The sequence below is a fragment of the Uranotaenia lowii genome, chromosome 3, assembly GCF_029784155.1.
Source record: "Uranotaenia lowii strain MFRU-FL chromosome 3, ASM2978415v1, whole genome shotgun sequence".
Lineage (NCBI taxonomy): Eukaryota > Metazoa > Arthropoda > Insecta > Diptera > Culicidae > Uranotaenia > Uranotaenia lowii.
The window spans coordinates 7,639,610-7,657,617 of record NC_073693.1 but is presented as its reverse complement, the minus strand read 5'-3'; the positions used below and the strand labels follow the sequence as shown (position 1 = coordinate 7,657,617).

Below are 18,008 nucleotides of genomic sequence, written 5' to 3'. Positions count from 1 at the left end.
AGCGGAGGCACTGAGTGAGTTTTTCCATTCGAAAGCACACGTCAACTTCAGGCACTTTGGTCGGAACCATATGGAGGATTTATGTTGTGACGGTTTCCATCGCCTGGCAGAAAACAAGTTGAATTGATTTAAATCAGCTTCAATGTGTTTTATGGAAAATTATCCGGGAGCGTTTGTTCTTCTTCAAAATATACTTTTACTTGAGAAATTATATGCAATAATAAACTATTTTAATCCTAAATGCAATCGGTTTTTGACGACCAACAAATATGGCTATCAATTGGATCAAATAATTTAAAAAAAGAATTAGTTCTCGTATTGTGGGTTATAAACAACATTTTTAAAGTGGAATAGATACAATAGAAGCCGCGATTGCTCATAACTTAGGTAAATCGCATCCCAGCTGGCACCATGGGGAGGTTGTGATAGAAATTGTGAATAACAGGTGATATGACCCAAGGCCGTGCTAACGGGGGATGGTTTAGGGGTTTAACCCTCCCCCATGTTGATTTTTCCAAGTAAAATTTTCAGTACAAGAATTGAATTTACCGGGAAATTACTTGATTCCAAAAGGTTTTAAACACCTAAGTATTGACATGTCAGAAATCCTTCGGCCTCCGAAATCCTTCCAGCCTCCGGCGGAATTTCCTCATAAAGACATTTCATTTTACGGCTCTATATGACGTTCACGAATTGAAGCCAATCCATTGTAGCTTTTGATTTGCACTTCAGTTAATACCTTTTGTATTGAAACTCAATTCTTGACACACAAAACCCTTAGCTCGTGTTCAAAATGGGTTTTCACTAAGAAGTGTAATTAAACAAGTTCAAAATTTGAAACCAATCATTTGAACCTCGAAATTCATTCATAGAATACTAATTTTACACATCACAAGTTGGTAGCCACTTACGATAGTCAACAGATTTAGCTAAATAAAAATCCTAGTATCGATGACTTTATAACTAAAGTCTGCTTCATTTAATATTGGAACAAATTCTTTTGCTCATTGTGGCGCTCCTAGTGGACGGATTTGGAAACTTTTTTCACCCACGTGTCGGGAAATTCATTACCTTTCACCATGTATTTATGTCATAACACCAAACGATAGCATTTTATAAACAACCGCCATGGAAGCCGAACGGAGAGATCAAATTGTGCACAGTTTTCTTACGAGTACGAGTACGAGAATTTCTTCGAAACAGCAATGAATATTTTTTTAAATTTTTTTTTATGAAAGAGTAAAGAAAATGCTACATTCGTATGAAAAACAAATTATGAATTCGTTAATAAATGACTGAACTACACGCAATTGTTTGTGTTCCAATATTAAATGAAGCAGACTTTACATCCGTCGAACTTGGTCAGCACTTGGTCGTACAGCTTTCGAGCACGGATTCTGGCCACATTGTTCTGCTTCAGCGTCCGATTTGGCTGTTTGCTGGCTCGGAATGACCTTATTCCTTCCCGGAGACGAATTCGTCGCACCGTACTGTGAGCGGCCTGGAACTTATTGGCCAAATCGCGGTCTGAAAGATTGGGATTCCTCTTGACGGCCTTGATGACTTTCCCACGTAGTTTCTGGTCGACAGTTCCACTCCGACGCTTCAAATGCGGCTTCCGAGCCGTCGTCAATGTTTCCTTGTACTGCTTGATAACACGCCATACGGTATTTCTGGGCATTTTAAGCTGTTTAGCTAGCTTCGATGCCGACCACAATGGATTTTCAAGAAAACTGTGCACAATTTGATCTCTCCGTTCGGCTTCCATGGCGGTTGTTTACAAAATGCTATCGTTTGGTGTTATGACATAAATACATGGTGAAAGGTAATGAATTTCCCGACACGTGGGTGAAAAAAGTTTCCAAATCCGTCCACTAGGAGCGCCACAATGAGCAAAAGAATTTGTTCCAATATTAAATGAAGCAGACTTTAGCGACTATGATTGTAAAAAAGGGTAAATGTCATTCCAAATTTTATGCTGAAATATTCCTCAAGAAACTAATTTCAGCCTCAATTGGTTTTTGTGTTTTTCATTCTTTTGAATCTTAAACTCCATATAAAACATTTTTTACAAATTTTTTAAACCTCAAATTTCACATTTTACCTAGGTGCAAAAAATTTAAGAGAAGATTTTGAATAATTTGGATGCCCAAAATCAAATTTGCACTTAGGTTTTTGTCTAAGAGCTTTGTTTTTAAATCATTTTATAAAATAGGTGAAAATTGTTTAAGAATTTTTTTTTTTACTTTTTTGACAAAACTTTAAAAGATTTAAAAAAGGCTTCAAATCAATTATCCACTTTCCACTAGATCGCAACTAAATTTGGTCAGCAAAAAATGTTATAGCAGTCTTCTTCTTGTTCACTTTACTCCATTTAAATAAAATTTAATTTCGAATGTTTTTAAGCGAAAATAAAATGCAGGTTTCAACAAATTGGTAAAATAAAATAATATCATTTCTATTTTAAAATTCTTCACTATCAGGTATCAGAATGGGGGTAGGCTTAATAGCGGCACGTTATCCAAACATACGGGAAAATTGTGCCTAGCCTTTTTTTTTATCCAAGATTTCATCATTTACCTGAGAAACCTGAAAAACCTATAAAAGGAAGAAATAAATTCAATCTATTTAAGATGGCATAAAGCCTTTCCACTAGGGATTATTAGCATTAAAGCTCTTTTCTACATTCGGTAAGGAATGTGTAAGTATTAAAACCTACCACCCCACCGGCGTTACAGGGACTCCCTTTATTAGGCCTCAGGGCGGCTCGCTTACCAAAGGAAATCGCAGGGAGTTCGAACTTTGACCTCAGGAAAACCCCAAAAATGCACTTCTTGAACTTTTATTAACAATTGCCACAACAATTCTACCTTATACGCGCAAACTAGAATGACCAGATGGTTACGGTACCTTTTAGGGCTACGCCCTGGTTGTCGCTACTGAAGATGGCGGAGCTGCGACGATGGTGACGCTACGGCTGACCCACTCCTCTATCGGTACGATTTCGGCCGGAAACCGGGACTTTCCTTCCAGGAATCTCGGCTATGCTGACCAATGAATGGGTTGGGGAACTGGTTGGTCGATCCGAGTGTTGTTGTTCGGAATCGACCACAACCTTCAACCAATGATCACCCGGATGGTGACGGCTATCCGGGGCGATCGGGGTCCAATCCAGGCTGATTCAGGGACCAGAGCTCAGGGACAAAGGTTTGTTTCTGTCCCGCCAAATGGGTTCTTTTGGCCAAAACTTAGGGGTCCTGCATAATAACTCGGCGTTAGTGTTCCGTCTTTCAGCGGGAACAAAATGGCGGTTAGGCGTCTGATGGCTTACCTGGTGTCTGGCTTTTAACACTTAGCTGGCTTTATGTGCTGGATGTGTTGTGCACTTTGTACTTCGCAGTTTAGTGGTACTATTGGAAGTGAGCCAGCACCAGGTAGTCGCCTTTGACCGTCCTTGAACCGCGAGTACAGGTCGTTGCTCTCCCATTATGGCGGACACGATCGCTTCGCCTTCGTCAACTCGTCGGGCGTCGCTACCGATCGGATGGTTACCAAGCAGCGCGGGTTACCATGAATGGCCCTCTGGTTGTCAGGTGTTGAAGCTTCGTGGCTGCATACTGGTGGCTTGTGGCGCTGTCGTCGGCTTTGAAGACTACATTATTTGGGGAAAACCATCACCCATCATTTTCCCTCACTGCGATATTTAAAAACTACAATTACCCGCGACAAATCACTACAACCTCGATGGAAGTGTTATCTGACGCTTACACTCTCCCCCGGACCGGGAAAAAATATTTCTCATGCAATACCGAAGTATTACTAGAAATATTTTTCGCCTACCTGCGTATTCGCAGCGAACCAAACCAATAACACACGCCATCTGAACCTGACTTCACAATTCAAGATTCACTCGGCCAATTTAACAGGTATTTACGGTAACTTTTGAGATATTCACCTACAATACAAAAGTTTAGACACCCAAATTCGACTGAACAACGCATGAATAAGGCTTGGTATTGTCATTGAGTATCGGGGTCATAAGGCATCAGCATCGTAATCGACTCCGCTCTGTTTAAAGAAATTCTTTACTGGCCATCAACGTTCCTTGAACTCCGGCCTCCAGCGATTAAGTTCCACAAGGGAAGCCTCCGACAGATACCGCTTATTCATTTAGAAAGCTTAAAAAGTTTAAATTTACTGTACAAACAAAAAAGTGACCTAAATTTAAATTCCAAGTGCAAACAAAAAAATTTATTAATGTTAAAAAATTATTCTAAATCACAGTTTATTTTGGAGCGTGTTTACTATTTTTCATGGTCAATATTGCACAAGTTTAATTTTCCGTGTTTTATTCTTTGTCGGAGTTGCCATCTAGTACAACAATAATCATTAAAATTTCATTTGTGTATGTGAGAGATTTTCGGGTTAGATTTCGAACTGTCAAATGCTGTCAATGATTGGAGACGATCGAGATGATCTCCATGGCACGTGGGAAAAATGTGGTTGCTCTGGATGCTGGTGCTGGACGTGATGGACGGTAAGTGGCATGAATTTTGAGTGTGCCGGCAAGCGAAATCGCGCTTTTCTTGTTTGTGAGGATCTATTGGCCTTATAGATCCTTCGAATAAGAGTGGTGTAATGATTTCAGCGAATTTGTGCACTTGAAATTTTTGCCCTTGCCCCATCACGAGGATTGTTATTTGTAAGTATTGATTTAAATTTATGAATTTAACCAAATAAAAGCATGATTTTCTCAAACTTTGAACTATTGCTTGCCTAATTGCATGAAAATTTTTAATTAATTTAGTTATTTTCAAATCATAAAATCTTGACCTAGGACAACTTTACTAAGTGCATGACCTTGAACTTGAAAGTATGGATTTAAATTTATTGATTTAATTAAATGAAAGTCACTTTTTCTGATACTATGGACTATGGTTTACCGTATTGCATGAAATTTTTTTACTTATTTAATATTTTGCAAATCATAAAATTTCAAACTTCGAAAAAATTTACTAAGTGCATGACCTTGAGCTTGACCCCTACTCCACCTTCCATGATGTGATCATAGGGTTACCATTGAAGCACCTCTATCTTATTTTGTTTAAAGTGATTAATTAACGATTCTTAGCCTAATTTAATATATTTTTGTGAGGACAAGAACTACGAATAAGAAAAACACTGAAATTTCAACTTTTTTTTTAACACTAATTACCTAATACTTTTTTGTTGTTTTTTTTTAATTTTTTTTTTTTTTTTAACTTAACTTATTCTAACTTAAAGATATCACTAATGCCTATCCTAATTCAAGCTTAAATGTTAAAAATGTAAAACTAACGAATTTTTCATATTTATATTTACAGGTGCTGCTGGATGATTGTGCTCTCTATGATGTTTCTGCTGGTCGATGAGAATCCTAGCTGAAATTATGGATGTTTTTATGCTTTTCAGGAATCATAGATCGCGCGAAACCTTGCCATGTTGTGATGACTGACTGTGTGAAGGTAATTGGTCTGCTTCTGATTGTTCCAGCATACCCAAGCATATTTTATCACTTGCTTATATTTTTTCTTGGCATGCTAAACCTAATCAATCCTTTTGAGATTTTTAAAGCATGAAGACCTGCTCGTAGATTATGTTTAAAGCTTTTTAGGCACACAAGTGTGACATAGTTAAATCCACTTTTGAGTTGCTACTTTTTTTAACTGTTTTTTTTTTTTTTCTATTTTTACGCTTTTAGATCAGCCGCGGAAAATATGCCAAGGGATTTCCCTTTTTCATCTGCGACCTCGAAACAATTTGTGCCCCTTTTGGCGATGATGACGCAGGGAACAAATTGTGGGCCAATCTTGGCGTTGAAATGGTTACCCGCCGAGGATTGTCGGAAGCTCCTTTTGAAGACACGCTGGCCTACCGTAAAAGAGGGTAAGTTTCTATTCCTTAGATTATAGCGCCTCATGTTGTCTTCGTGTGATTTTTTTAAATGACTACGCACATGTTCACCTACTTTTTTACTAAGGCCTCTCCATCTTTCGATTCTCTCCTCTTCCGATTCCTCCACCCCCTGCTCCAATGTATGGTCCGAGCCTTTTGACACGATGTCGTGTCCAAAAACTATTCGATGAGGAGAGAATTTAGTCGAGGCATGAACTGTGTTGTTTATTACAAATTCAATTTCTGACACTCTTGTGTCCCAAAGTTTTTGATCGGATTTTACGTACGAACGGATCATACTGTTAATGGTTCGATTTAGCCTTTCTGCGGGGTTGGCTTGACTTCGATGTCGAGCATTGGCCCAATGTTGAATGTCGTACCTATCCAGTAACGCTCGATACTCCTTTGAGAGGAAGGTACTAGCATTATCAGACATTACAATCTGTGGGGTTGCAAATCGCCTGAACCACGACTCTTCCAGTATTTTGCAGAGACTAACACTCGAAATCTTTTTCACTGGAGTAAGTAGGCAGTACTTAGAGAAGAGGTCCATTACAACTAATAAGTGTGCATTTCCCTGCTTACTCCGTGGTAAAGATTGAATGTAGTCCATGCAAATTATCTGGAAGGGTCGGGCTGCAATTCTCTGCTTGCCCATTATTGGTGAACTAGAGACGGTGGAGTGCTTGTTTATTTTGCAGTTTTCGCATTTTGCAATGTATTTTCGAATATCTGCACTCATGCGTGGCCAGTAATAACGGCGTTTTATTTTCTCCACACACTTATCAAACCCGATGTGGAGATTTTGATCGTGCTCTTCTTTGAGGACCTGTGTGCGCATCGAAGTCGGAACACAATGCTTCCACTCAAAACGGTAGTCCATTGTGTCTTCCTTCGATGCCACGAACTTGAGCAGTTTTCCGTCAACAATTTTAAAATCGACATAGCTCTCAGGGTCGGACTCAACTGCGGAAAGTAATTTTCGATACCACCCGTCCTCGGGCTCTGCATCCAGAGTCTCGATGGATCGGGACAACGCATCTGGTACAATATTGTCCTTCCCTTTGCGATGCCGGATGTCCATATCGTACTGCTGCAAAAGGATACTCCAGCGGCTCAATCGAGAGGATGACCGCCACTTTGCTCGCATAATGAAAGTCAGAGCGGCCGAATCTGTCACTAAAGTAAATTTAGTTCCTTCAATGTACCCTCTAAATTTCTCGATACTGCGAAGGGCAGCCAATCCTTCCTTTTCAGCCGCGTGGTATCTCAATTCAGCTCCTTTCAATTTCTCTGAGAAGTACGCAATGACCTTCTCCTCACCGTCATGCTCTTGTGTTAGGACACCGGCAATCGCGTTATCGCTAGCGTCAGTTTGGACCACGAAGGGCAGCGAAAAGTTTGGGTTGGCCATTACAGGAGCGGCGATAAGCTGCTCCTTAATGGTCTGGAAGGCTAATTCTGCTGTCGCACTCCATTGCACTCTCTTGGGCTTGTTTTTAAGCAAGTCCGTGAGAGGTGCAACGGTGCTGCTAAAATTTGCGATGAACCTGCGGTAGTAATTAACCATACCGAGGAATCGTCTTAGCTGTCGTACCGATTTAGGGGCCTGGTATCCGATGATCGCTTGAATTCGATCAGGATTAGGCCTCAATCCATCTTGGGATAGGACGTATCCAAGGTACGGCAATTCGCGGCAACAGAATTTAGACTTCTGCATGTTTATGCAGAGATTAGCTTCCCCCAAACGTTTCGCTAGCTCCTTCAGTTTGGCCAGGTGGTCTTCAAACGTCAGCGTAGCCACTACAATATCGTCTAAATAAACGAAAATTGCAGGTTCTAAAGCTCCAAAACCGAGTACGCGATCCATGCACTTACTCAAAGTAGCAGGACTCCCGACCAGACCCATTGGACAAGATTTGTATTGAAACAAACCTCGTCCTGGTACTGAGAAAGCCGTGAATTTCCGGGAAGCGGAATTCAACGGAATCTGTAGAAAGGCCTGTGACAGGTCGATGGTCGTGAGAAATTTAACAGGACCCAAATGACTGAGAATGCGGTCCTGGTGCGGCAAGGGATACGCATCTCTTTTAGTCCTCTCATTCAGCTTTCTGGCATCTAGGCACAACCGTACTTCTGCACTATCCCGTTTAGCCACCGGGATGATAGGAAGAGCCCAATCGGATTCCGATGGTTCAACAATATCATCCCGCAGTAGGTTGTCCAGAGCTTGTTGTACTTTCGCATGAATGTGAGGACTCCAGGGGTATGGGTTTTTGCGTACAGGTTCTAAATTTTTACATTCATCCTTGATTTGGATGGAATGTTCAATCACGTGGGTCTTCGTGAACTTCCCTGGACCAGCCACTATAAAGAGTTTCTTTACTTCCTCCAGGTGATGCTTTTGTTCATCGGATAGCTCTTCTTCCTGGTCTTCAAGAATTCCATCATCCAAAACGTCTACTGGCTGTTCTTGAATGCTGGGGGAGATCCCGAACTTCAACCAGAAATCATACCCCAGAACACACCTGCGTTTGAGATTTGGTGCGAATAGAACTGGTAAAATTTTCGTGCAACCGTTGAAGGTAATCGGAACTTCCGCACATCCTTCAACTTCTAATTTATCACCCGACGCCGTCTGCAAGTTAACAGACGCCGGAAGCAGTTTCAAATTCAGCGATTTCCTGATCCTATTCGCCCCAACTCCCAAAACTGTTCTAGCTGCTCCGCTATCTAGTAAACCGATCAGCTCAATTCCCATCAGTTGGACCCTCGCAAAAGGTCTGGCGTCTCCACTGAGCTTAACAAGCAACGTGGCTATCTCGTCAGCTTCTGGAGGCGCTTCCAATTGCGAGTATCCCAACTGTCGAAGAATTGTAGCTGGATCGGAATCAGATTTAGCTTGAGGGCTTTTGGGATTTTTCTGTTGACTACCCCGCCTCACTGGGTAGTCCCTTTCGAGTTTTTTAACTCGCAAAAAGGACACTCAGATGTGGCGAACCCTGGGAACCCACAGGACCAACAGAAAAGGTTTCTGTTCTGTCTACAGTCCTGAAAACTGTGCCCATCCTCATGGCAATTGAAACAAATTCCCTTTTTAACAGGAATGTAAGCACGGACTATCCGTTCTAAGGCGTTAGTCCCACTGGGTCCCGGCCTTTGTCCGCTCTGTCTGTTATGGGAAACCCATTCAGATTGTTGCTTCGGCTTCGTACCAGTATTTTGGCCTCCACCTACTCTTTGATTTTTCTTACTTTGCTTGGCAAAGTTTTGTGAAAATCCGCGGTTAAAATTCTGATTCGAATCCGGGTCGTGATAGTCAACCTGAGACCTGAACTGTCTCTCACTATTTCCGGGCCAATTGTATTGCTCAATCTCGTCGATTGAATCCGTTGATCTATTGGAAAAACGATTCTCTTTCCTAGCATAAACTTGCCAATTAATCGCATCAAATTTTTTTCCAAACTCCCTCATTTTAGCGATCGTATTGACGTTAGCAGCCAACATCGCAATTTTGCAATCCTCGCGCGTGTTCCGGAAGAGGACGTCGAATTTCCGGCCTTCATCCCACGGATACGACATGTTCCGGAAAATTCGAACCATATCGAGATAATAGTCCTGGAACTTTTCTCGAGGACCTTGCCTACGAGAGTTCAATAGGCGTTCATATTGGAAGTCGATGTCTACAGGTAAAAATTCGTTTTTTAATTCGCGTACTAAATTCTCCCATGTTTCGAGCTCGTTATTACCGTTTACCTCAATAAACCACGAACGCGCTTTACGCGTAAACAAATAATGCGCGCAAGTAAATAGTTCGGTATTTGAATAACCCTCCGATCTCGCGTTAAACTCAACCTCCTTCAAAAATTCGTTTAATTTCCTTCCGTTATCCAACCCATCGTAACGCACTGACCATTTGTGGATTGGTAGACGATGATCTCGTTTAGATCGACCGTCGACTTCCTCCCCCACTCGGTTTGCGCTTACGTGGGTGGATACCGGACGGAATTTCTCTCCGTGGCTTCCTAGAGAACTGCATCTTCCCTTTAACCAATCACAAAAGTCCTGCTCAATAGGTGCAGTCTTGGCCTCCATTTGAGGTGGAGCGATTTCGTTCACACGTGTGCTATTCGAAATTTTAACTGGCACCTGTTTCGTTGGATGCTCGTTTACACGTGAGGTTTCAAGTACCTCTATGCGTTGAAGCAGCTGACTTACAACCACTTTTAGTCGCTCGTTTTCGGCGGCTAGTCGAATCATTGATTCGTCCCTAGATTCTCTCAAATCTGCGTTTTGAATTTGAAATTGTATTTCTGACCTATTCTCCTCTTCTTCTTTTTCCGCTAGCTCTTCTACGCTTCCTCTTCTTTCAAGATCATGCATTTGATTTATAACTTGTTTATCAATGAAATTTCCTTCCCCTATATTTCTATCTATTTCTATTGCGAGTTCATTCTGGAAGCTTTCATTAATGATACTCAGCTCGGTTTCTCTAACTTCTGCAATCGGTGAAACAATTGAGAAATATTTTACCAACAGTCTCATACATTCGACAGCTATCATAGTTAAACAGTTCAAACTTTCTTCTCCCTCAACATATGCTTTTAATCGTTCCATGCGAAAGAAAATGTGTACTAGTTGTGTTTTATAAATTTGATCTGGCACTTTCTTTGCTTTAGGGCTTTCAAGTACTTTTTGGATACCTTTCAGCTTCTCACCACACCACTTTAATTCGTCCAGAACAGAGTCCCAGCCAATAAAATAATCAATATTTGTTCTCTCTTTTTCAGCTTTCAAGATTCCCCGTAGGGTGCGTTCGCGTTTAGAACGGGAATCCTCAGGCGCAAAGGCCTTGCGTATGCGTAACTCATGGCTGAGTTCTTCCTCTGAAAGGTGAGCAGTGTTTAGCGAAGCATACAAAGTTTTTAGATGAGTAAGATCCATTGTACAGCTTAGGAAATTAAAATGAAATACTATTTGAAACAAACTTTAAAATGGCCAGATAACGAACAAACAATTTAAAAATTATACTATAAGGAACCTAAAAATATTAAAAAACAAAAGACAGTCTATATCACAGTTGAAAATGGAAGAAATAAAATGATTTGTTTTGCTGTTGTTTATGTTTTCTCCCGATATCACACTTCACAAATGAAATTTTGCTCCAATCAATTTAAAATCTAAATCTTAAAACAACTTCACTCCGATAATACTTTTTAAACAATCGTGTTGAACAGTGCCCTTCGGACATCAGAACCCCTATATGGCAAATGAATAATTTCAAGGTTGTGCAAATAACCGTTAAATTTTCCAATTACAGCAAAAATTAATTTGAGAAGCCATGGGCGTTTTCCCAGAGATGCATGCAAGATATTGGTTGAGCCTCGCTGCGAAATCCGTGGTAAGTCTACGGAAAGTTGGGCGCCAAATATGTAAGTATTAAAACCTACCACCCCACCGGCGTTACAGGGACTCCCTTTATTAGGCCTCAGGGCGGCTCGCTTACCAAAGGAAATCGCAGGGAGTTCGAACTTTGACCTCAGGAAAACCCCAAAAATGCACTTCTTGAACTTTTATTAACAATTGCCACAACAATTCTACCTTATACGCGCAAACTAGAATGACCAGATGGTTACGGTACCTTTTAGGGCTACGCCCTGGTTGTCGCTACTGAAGATGGCGGAGCTGCGACGATGGTGACGCTACGGCTGACCCACTCCTCTATCGGTACGATTTCGGCCGGAAACCGGGACTTTCCTTCCAGGAATCTCGGCTATGCTGACCAATGAATGGGTTGGGGAACTGGTTGGTCGATCCGAGTGTTGTTGTTCGGAATCGACCACAACCTTCAACCAATGATCACCCGGATGGTGACGGCTATCCGGGGCGATCGGGGTCCAATCCAGGCTGATTCAGGGACCAGAGCTCAGGGACAAAGGTTTGTTTCTGTCCCGCCAAATGGGTTCTTTTGGCCAAAACTTAGGGGTCCTGCATAATAACTCGGCGTTAGTGTTCCGTCTTTCAGCGGGAACAAAATGGCGGTTAGGCGTCTGATGGCTTACCTGGTGTCTGGCTTTTAACACTTAGCTGGCTTTATGTGCTGGATGTGTTGTGCACTTTGTACTTCGCAGTTTAGTGGTACTATTGGAAGTGAGCCAGCACCAGGTAGTCGCCTTTGACCGTCCTTGAACCGCGAGTACAGGTCGTTGCTCTCCCATTATGGCGGACACGATCGCTTCGCCTTCGTCAACTCGTCGGGCGTCGCTACCGATCGGATGGTTACCAAGCAGCGCGGGTTACCATGAATGGCCCTCTGGTTGTCAGGTGTTGAAGCTTCGTGGCTGCATACTGGTGGCTTGTGGCGCTGTCGTCGGCTTTGAAGACTACATTATTTGGGGAAAACCATCACCCATCATTTTCCCTCACTGCGATATTTAAAAACTACAATTACCCGCGACAAATCACTACAACCTCGATGGAAGTGTTATCTGACGCTTACAAATGATAGAATGTTTTTTAAGTTTAATTTCTTAAACTCAGATTCGCTTAAAGCGTAAGATCCCAGAGTACGAAAACGTAGGTAGTCTGGCAAATGAGAGACAGTTACATATAAGATGGAAGGGATCTTCCACATCTGATTCACAACTACCACATACTGGAGATTCAGCACGCTGAATGTTGTGCATGTGATAGTTGAGTTTACAATGACCGGAGAGTGCTCTGATCAAGATGCTGCAATGAGATTTATTTAAAGTTAATAAGTAACTCGATATGATTGGAGATGGTTTTTCTAAAAATAATTTAGTTTGACGACAAGTGTCCAACTCTTCCCAGTATCGTTCATGCTGGTTAGAGGACCAAGTTTGAATTTGGTTTCTGAACCAACATGGTGATATTGGGACAGCCGGCTCTGGTCCGTAAAATTCCTTTTCCGACCCAGCTCTAGCGAGTTCGTCGGCGCATTCGTTTCCAAAAATTCCCTTATGTCCGGGTACCCATAGAAGGTTTAATCCATTGCCTTCAGCAAGTTCTTCGATTGCTTTCCGGCATGCGATTACCAGTTTTGATCTAGAACTGGAAGCACTGAGTGATTTGATAGCTGCTTGGCTATCTGAACAGAAATAAATTGTTCTGAACATAATCTTCTTTTGAAGTGCAATTTGCACTCCATGCATCATCATCACCATCATCATTATTATTCCTAAATAAATTAAATTATAATTAACAAATAAGGAATCAGTTTTTTTCAATTTCATGGAGATTTGTTAGAGCATCAGTTATCTATGATTGATTCCATTTAAAACTTAAATTAAAACTCCATTAAAAAAAAATCATTTTTAAACTTATAAACTCCATATCATCAATACTAGAAACGTACCTTTTTGAATGTCTTAATTTGTTTTAATAATCAAGAACAGTAACCGAATTTTATAGTTTTTTATTTTTAATTTTCACATGAATTTACAAGATTTTTATAGTCAAACATTTTTAATTCTTCTAAAATAATTTTAAAAAATTTGAATAGTTTCTATCTTCTGTTCTTTCCAGAAATCAGTATTTCAATCAACGGCTACAAAGTATTCAGAGCTCGAAATTTTCAACTATAAAACTTGCACTTGAAAATTTGTTATGGTTTTACTTATTTTCGTTCCTTTGAATAATCTTTTCTTTATATTTGATTTTTAAATTTATGCAAAGATTCGAAATTATTCGAAGTAGAAACTTTAAAGCAAAATTTTAATGCACAACATTTATTAAATAAGTATTTGCTTTGTGCTTTCCATAATAACAACAAAACTTTAAATTCACCCATTTCTTAACCTGTACTTTGGCAATAGAAGTTTTCAATGATGAACTGACCATGTTGTTTTATCAATATATGAAGTAATTATTGCGAGCTTCAGAAATGAACTATTTCAGTCTTTTAGGTTGATAACTGGACGAAATAAAAAATGATTTTATCTCTGATTTTTATCACTGGTACTTTTGAAGTAAAATTGATATTCTACTTTTTATCAAAATTGATTTGATCATCAAGTAGTCAATTCCAAATCATGATTATTTTCTTCCCTGGTTTGAAATTTATTTTAAAATTGGAAAGAGCAATGATTCAAAACTTTGAAAATCTTGATTTTGAATTTTGAATTCTGAAAACCCACCCCATGAGCGCGTACTTCGCACGGGCCTGATATGACCACTATAGAGGCTGGGTCATTCGGCCGAAAGCCATCAGACCGAAAGCCATTCGGCCGAAGGTCATTCAGCCGGTGAACGTTAGGACGAATGGGCTATCTAGCCGAACAGGCCACTAGGCCGAATGGGTTATTCGGCCGACGGTTATCCAGCCGAATGCTGTTAGGCCGAATGGTCATTAGGCCGAATGGTTACTAGGCCGAATGGTCACTAGGCCGAATGGTCGTTAGGCCGAAAGGTCACTAAGCCGAATGGTCATTAAGCCGAATGGTCATTTGACCGAACGGTCATTAGGCCGAATGGTCGCGAGGCCGAATGGTCGTAAGGCCGAAAGGTCGTTAGGCAGAAAACTCGTAAGGCCGAATGGTTATAAGGGCGAATGGATGCTAGGCTGAAAGGTCGTAAGGCCGAATGGTCGTTGGACCGAATGGCCATAAGGCTGAATGATCGTCATGAATGATCGTCATGAATGGTTGCTAGGTCAATAGGAAATCTTCTACACTTGTCTGCATGCTAGGTCGAAAGGTCGTTTGGCCGAATGACTGTTAGGCCGAATGGCCGTTTGGTCGAATGGCTGTTAGGCCGATTGTTCATAAGGCCGAATGGTCATTCGGTCGAATGGTTACAAGGCCGAATGGTTATTAGACAGAATGGACAAATCCGGCTTTGCATCCATTAAGCCTGATGACCATTCGACTTGATAACTATTCGGCCTAACGACCATTCGGCCTAACTACTGATCGGCCTAACATGCAAGAAAGCGATAATATGTCTTATAGGCCTAGCATAAATTAGGCCCAACGACCATTCAGCCTAACAACCAACCGCCTAGTGGCTATTCGGCCTAACGACCTTCTAGCATCCATTCGGCCCAACGACCTTTCGGACTAGCATCCATTCGCCCTTACAACCGTTTGGCCCGACGACTATTCGGCCTAATGACCATTCGGCCTAACGATCTTTCGGCCTAGCATCCATTCGGCCTTACGAACATTCGGCCTTATGACATTTCGACCCGCGACCATTCGGCCTAACGATCATTCGGCCTAGTGACCATTCGGCCTATCGTCCATTCGGCCTGATGACCATTCGGCCAAATGACCATTCGGCCAAATGACCATTCGGCCTAACATCCATCCGGCCAAATAATATTCGGCCAAATAACCTTCGGCCTAATGTCGCATTCGGCCTATTGTCCTATTCGGCCGAACATCCATCGGCATTTTAACCCATTCGGCCTAGCGACCTTTGGCCTAACATCTTTCGGCCTATCGGCCTTCGGCCGAATGTCTGGCCCCTCTCGTGTTGCACATTATCCACCATTTGGCAGCTTATCCACAAACCAAAGCGTTGCATTTTTTTTAGTGCACTGCTTGCTCCCAAAGAAGAGGTTGCAAAATTTCAATGCCACTAGGCGCTAAATCTATGCCAAAAATGCGCCTAACAGTATACTGCAGCAAAGATAATATGATTGGAAAAGAACTACTGGCATAAAGAGTAGAGCTCCCAAGAAAAATGGTTCAAGCAAAATTTAAGCGAAACAAAAAAAGCGTTTTATGTGATTTTCATCCTATTGCATAATTTAACCAAAAATAAAAATAGTGAGAATCGAACCTAACGCAACATTCTTATTTAAACTTGCCAGTCCGATAACTTACACAGTGAACCAACTGAGTCAGTTAGTAAACAAAGATTTATTTTCATAGTCTTTTGTCATGCCCGATCACCAAAAAAAGTACTGTTTTGGCCGTCTGTCATTTGGCCGGTGGTTTTTGTTTCATCCTTCTTTTTTTTTGAAGATGGGAATGAGATGGGAATGAGAATGGGAATGAGAATAGGATGGGAATAGAATGGGAATGGGATGGGAATGGGATGGGATGGGAATGAGAATGTGATAAAAATGGGATGGGAATGGGATGGGAATGGTTTGTTACTAAAGGCTTCATTATATGAATCTACCATTTTAAAGATTTTTTGACGTTTTTTTTAAAGTTTTGAGTGATAAAATGTAAAAAAAACTAGAAATTATTAATCAAATAGTACTTTAATTTTTTTTTAATTTTTGATTCATGCATTATTTAAGAAAAAATATTAAAGAAAAAAATCAGTCACCAAATTTCCTTTAAAGAATTTATAAATTGACACAAAAACCATTAGCAAGCTCGGTTCCACAGAAAAAAAAAATATGTTGATTTTTCAGTACAACATCTTCAATTTTCCAATACAAACCCAAAAGTTCACATTTAATCATGTAGACAATAATTGAAAATTATGCAAAAAAACATGAATGAGTTTTGAAACAATTAAAAAATGATCTTAAATCGACTCAGTCTACAGATTAAAATGTTACTATCGTGGAATGGCAAATGAAAATCCAACTAACCCAAACACATTCTGAAGCGTAGGTATTGAATTCAGTGGAATAAATCCTATTAGAAGTATAAGAACACCTGCTTATATTTTCCTGACAGGCCCTCTAATTCCTGTTCAAGGAATGCACTTGACATCCTATCGCAACTTCTAAGCTAGAAATAGAAACCACCTTCGTTTACTTCCCTTTCTACAGTTCTGATTCTATCGTAACTATAGGAAAAATTACGAATCCCCCCCTTTAGTGGGTGCTTAAAATTATGGCGTCAGAAAATGGAATGTGTCCATTCCAAGCGGAAAAAGGAATTAGAACTTTCCCTTAAAACACCGTTCAACAGTCCGATAACAGGTCGATTTGTGTGGTTCGATAACAGCCTACGGCTGCCTTGGCTTCTCTTCACTATAATCGCTTTAAAAAGGTTAAAGGTGACTGTCCGTTCATAACATTTCTAACGTGTAACGCTCTTGAGCAATATTCGTACTTGTCGACGTTTTTGTATTGTTTGAAAACTGAATCCAATTTAGTTTGATAGTTTTTCTAAGAGACCACAACTCATCAACATAGTTTTGATGTTGTAGCATTTTTACATTTTTTTTCAAATTTCGATAGGTATTTTTGGCAAGGTTGCTGAAATCACAGAAAAATCTTAAAATTTTACATAACTTTGAGCCAATTTTCATCACAGAATCTATGTCACAGGACACAGAATTTTAGAAATATTCACAGATATTACAGAATTTTGAAATTTTGGACGTTATTTTCAAAATTCAATTTTTTATGTCAATATAAGTTTTGGATTTTTATCTTTGAATTGGAAAAATATTATAAAATTTGTAATGTTAATTAACTTTTGCTAAGTAAAATGTAAAAAAGACGCAGTTTGACACAGTGATGTCAACGGTTTTTCAGAAATGTCTGGAAGATTTTGGAAAATTGTCTGGAAATGTGTGGAAAAGTCTAGGGCGAACTTTATAGGTGTTTGTCTTTTTTTTTTGGTCGCCAGATCGCAATATTGCAGTCTAAGGAATAACACTTATTACTTCATCATAATCATACATTCTATACACTATCAATGCCTCAGATTATTGTGTTGATGTCGGCGGTACTACATTTTATGCTTTACTTCCTGTTTTACTATTATCTTCGTGGCATTCCTCACTCTTTAATTACTAATTCGAATCATTTCCTGCCATTTTGCAACGAAAATTTTGAATTTTAGTTGTTTTGTCAGAAAATTCATGTCGAAACTCAAAAGTCTGGAAATGTCTGGAAGAAATGACAAAAGTCTGGAAGTCTGGAAACCTAAAAAAATGTCTAGCAAAAGACCAAAAAGTCAGGAAGATCCAAAAAAATCTGGAAGGTTAACATCTCTGGTTTAATACGACTTTTGAAAAAAATTAATAAAAAAAAGCTTCACAGGAAACCGTCACAATTTTTTTGGTTAAAATCGCAGAAAGTCAGAATTTTTTTTTCGTCAAAACAAAGAATTTTTTTTGCAACCTTGATTCGA

General features: G+C 40.1%; 2 protein-coding genes across 4 annotated transcripts in view; both read left to right on the top strand.

The window, feature by feature from the left end:
- Positions 1-18,008, top strand: part of LOC129758341 (uncharacterized) — a 176,162-nt gene that overhangs the window by 12,919 nt on the left and 145,235 nt on the right. The gene's annotated exons all lie outside the window — the stretch shown is intronic.
- Positions 4,462-11,021, top strand: LOC129758342 (uncharacterized). Of its 3 annotated transcripts, none has more exons than XM_055755845.1 (5): positions 4,462-4,537; positions 5,452-5,504; positions 5,741-5,925; positions 9,414-9,623; positions 10,725-11,021. In XM_055755845.1, the coding sequence occupies exons 1-4, from the start codon at positions 4,498-4,500 to the stop codon at positions 9,592-9,594; spliced, it is 459 nt and encodes a 152-aa protein (XP_055611820.1). In that variant the 5' UTR covers positions 4,462-4,497; the 3' UTR covers positions 9,595-9,623; positions 10,725-11,021. The 3 variants fall into 3 exon arrangements, with proteins under 3 accessions (XP_055611820.1, XP_055611822.1, XP_055611821.1); XM_055755846.1 differs by lacking the exon at positions 4,462-4,537 and adding an exon at positions 4,564-4,702 and having other exon boundaries at positions 5,364-5,504; XM_055755847.1 differs by lacking the exon at positions 9,414-9,623.

What these genes read in the sequence shown, in the direction of transcription:
- LOC129758342 (XM_055755845.1), top strand. Translation starts at nt 4,498, where the DNA reads ATGTGGTTGCTCTGGATGCTGGTGCTGGACGTGATGGACG. An exon ending in GGTGCTGGACGTGATGGACG is followed by an intron (nt 4,538 to 5,451) that starts GTAAGTGGCATG and finishes TATGCTTTTCAG; the next exon opens with GAATCATAGATCGCGCGAAA. An exon ending in CTGGCCTACCGTAAAAGAGG is followed by an intron (nt 5,926 to 9,413) that starts GTAAGTTTCTAT and finishes CCCTCATTTTAG; the next exon opens with CGATCGTATTGACGTTAGCA.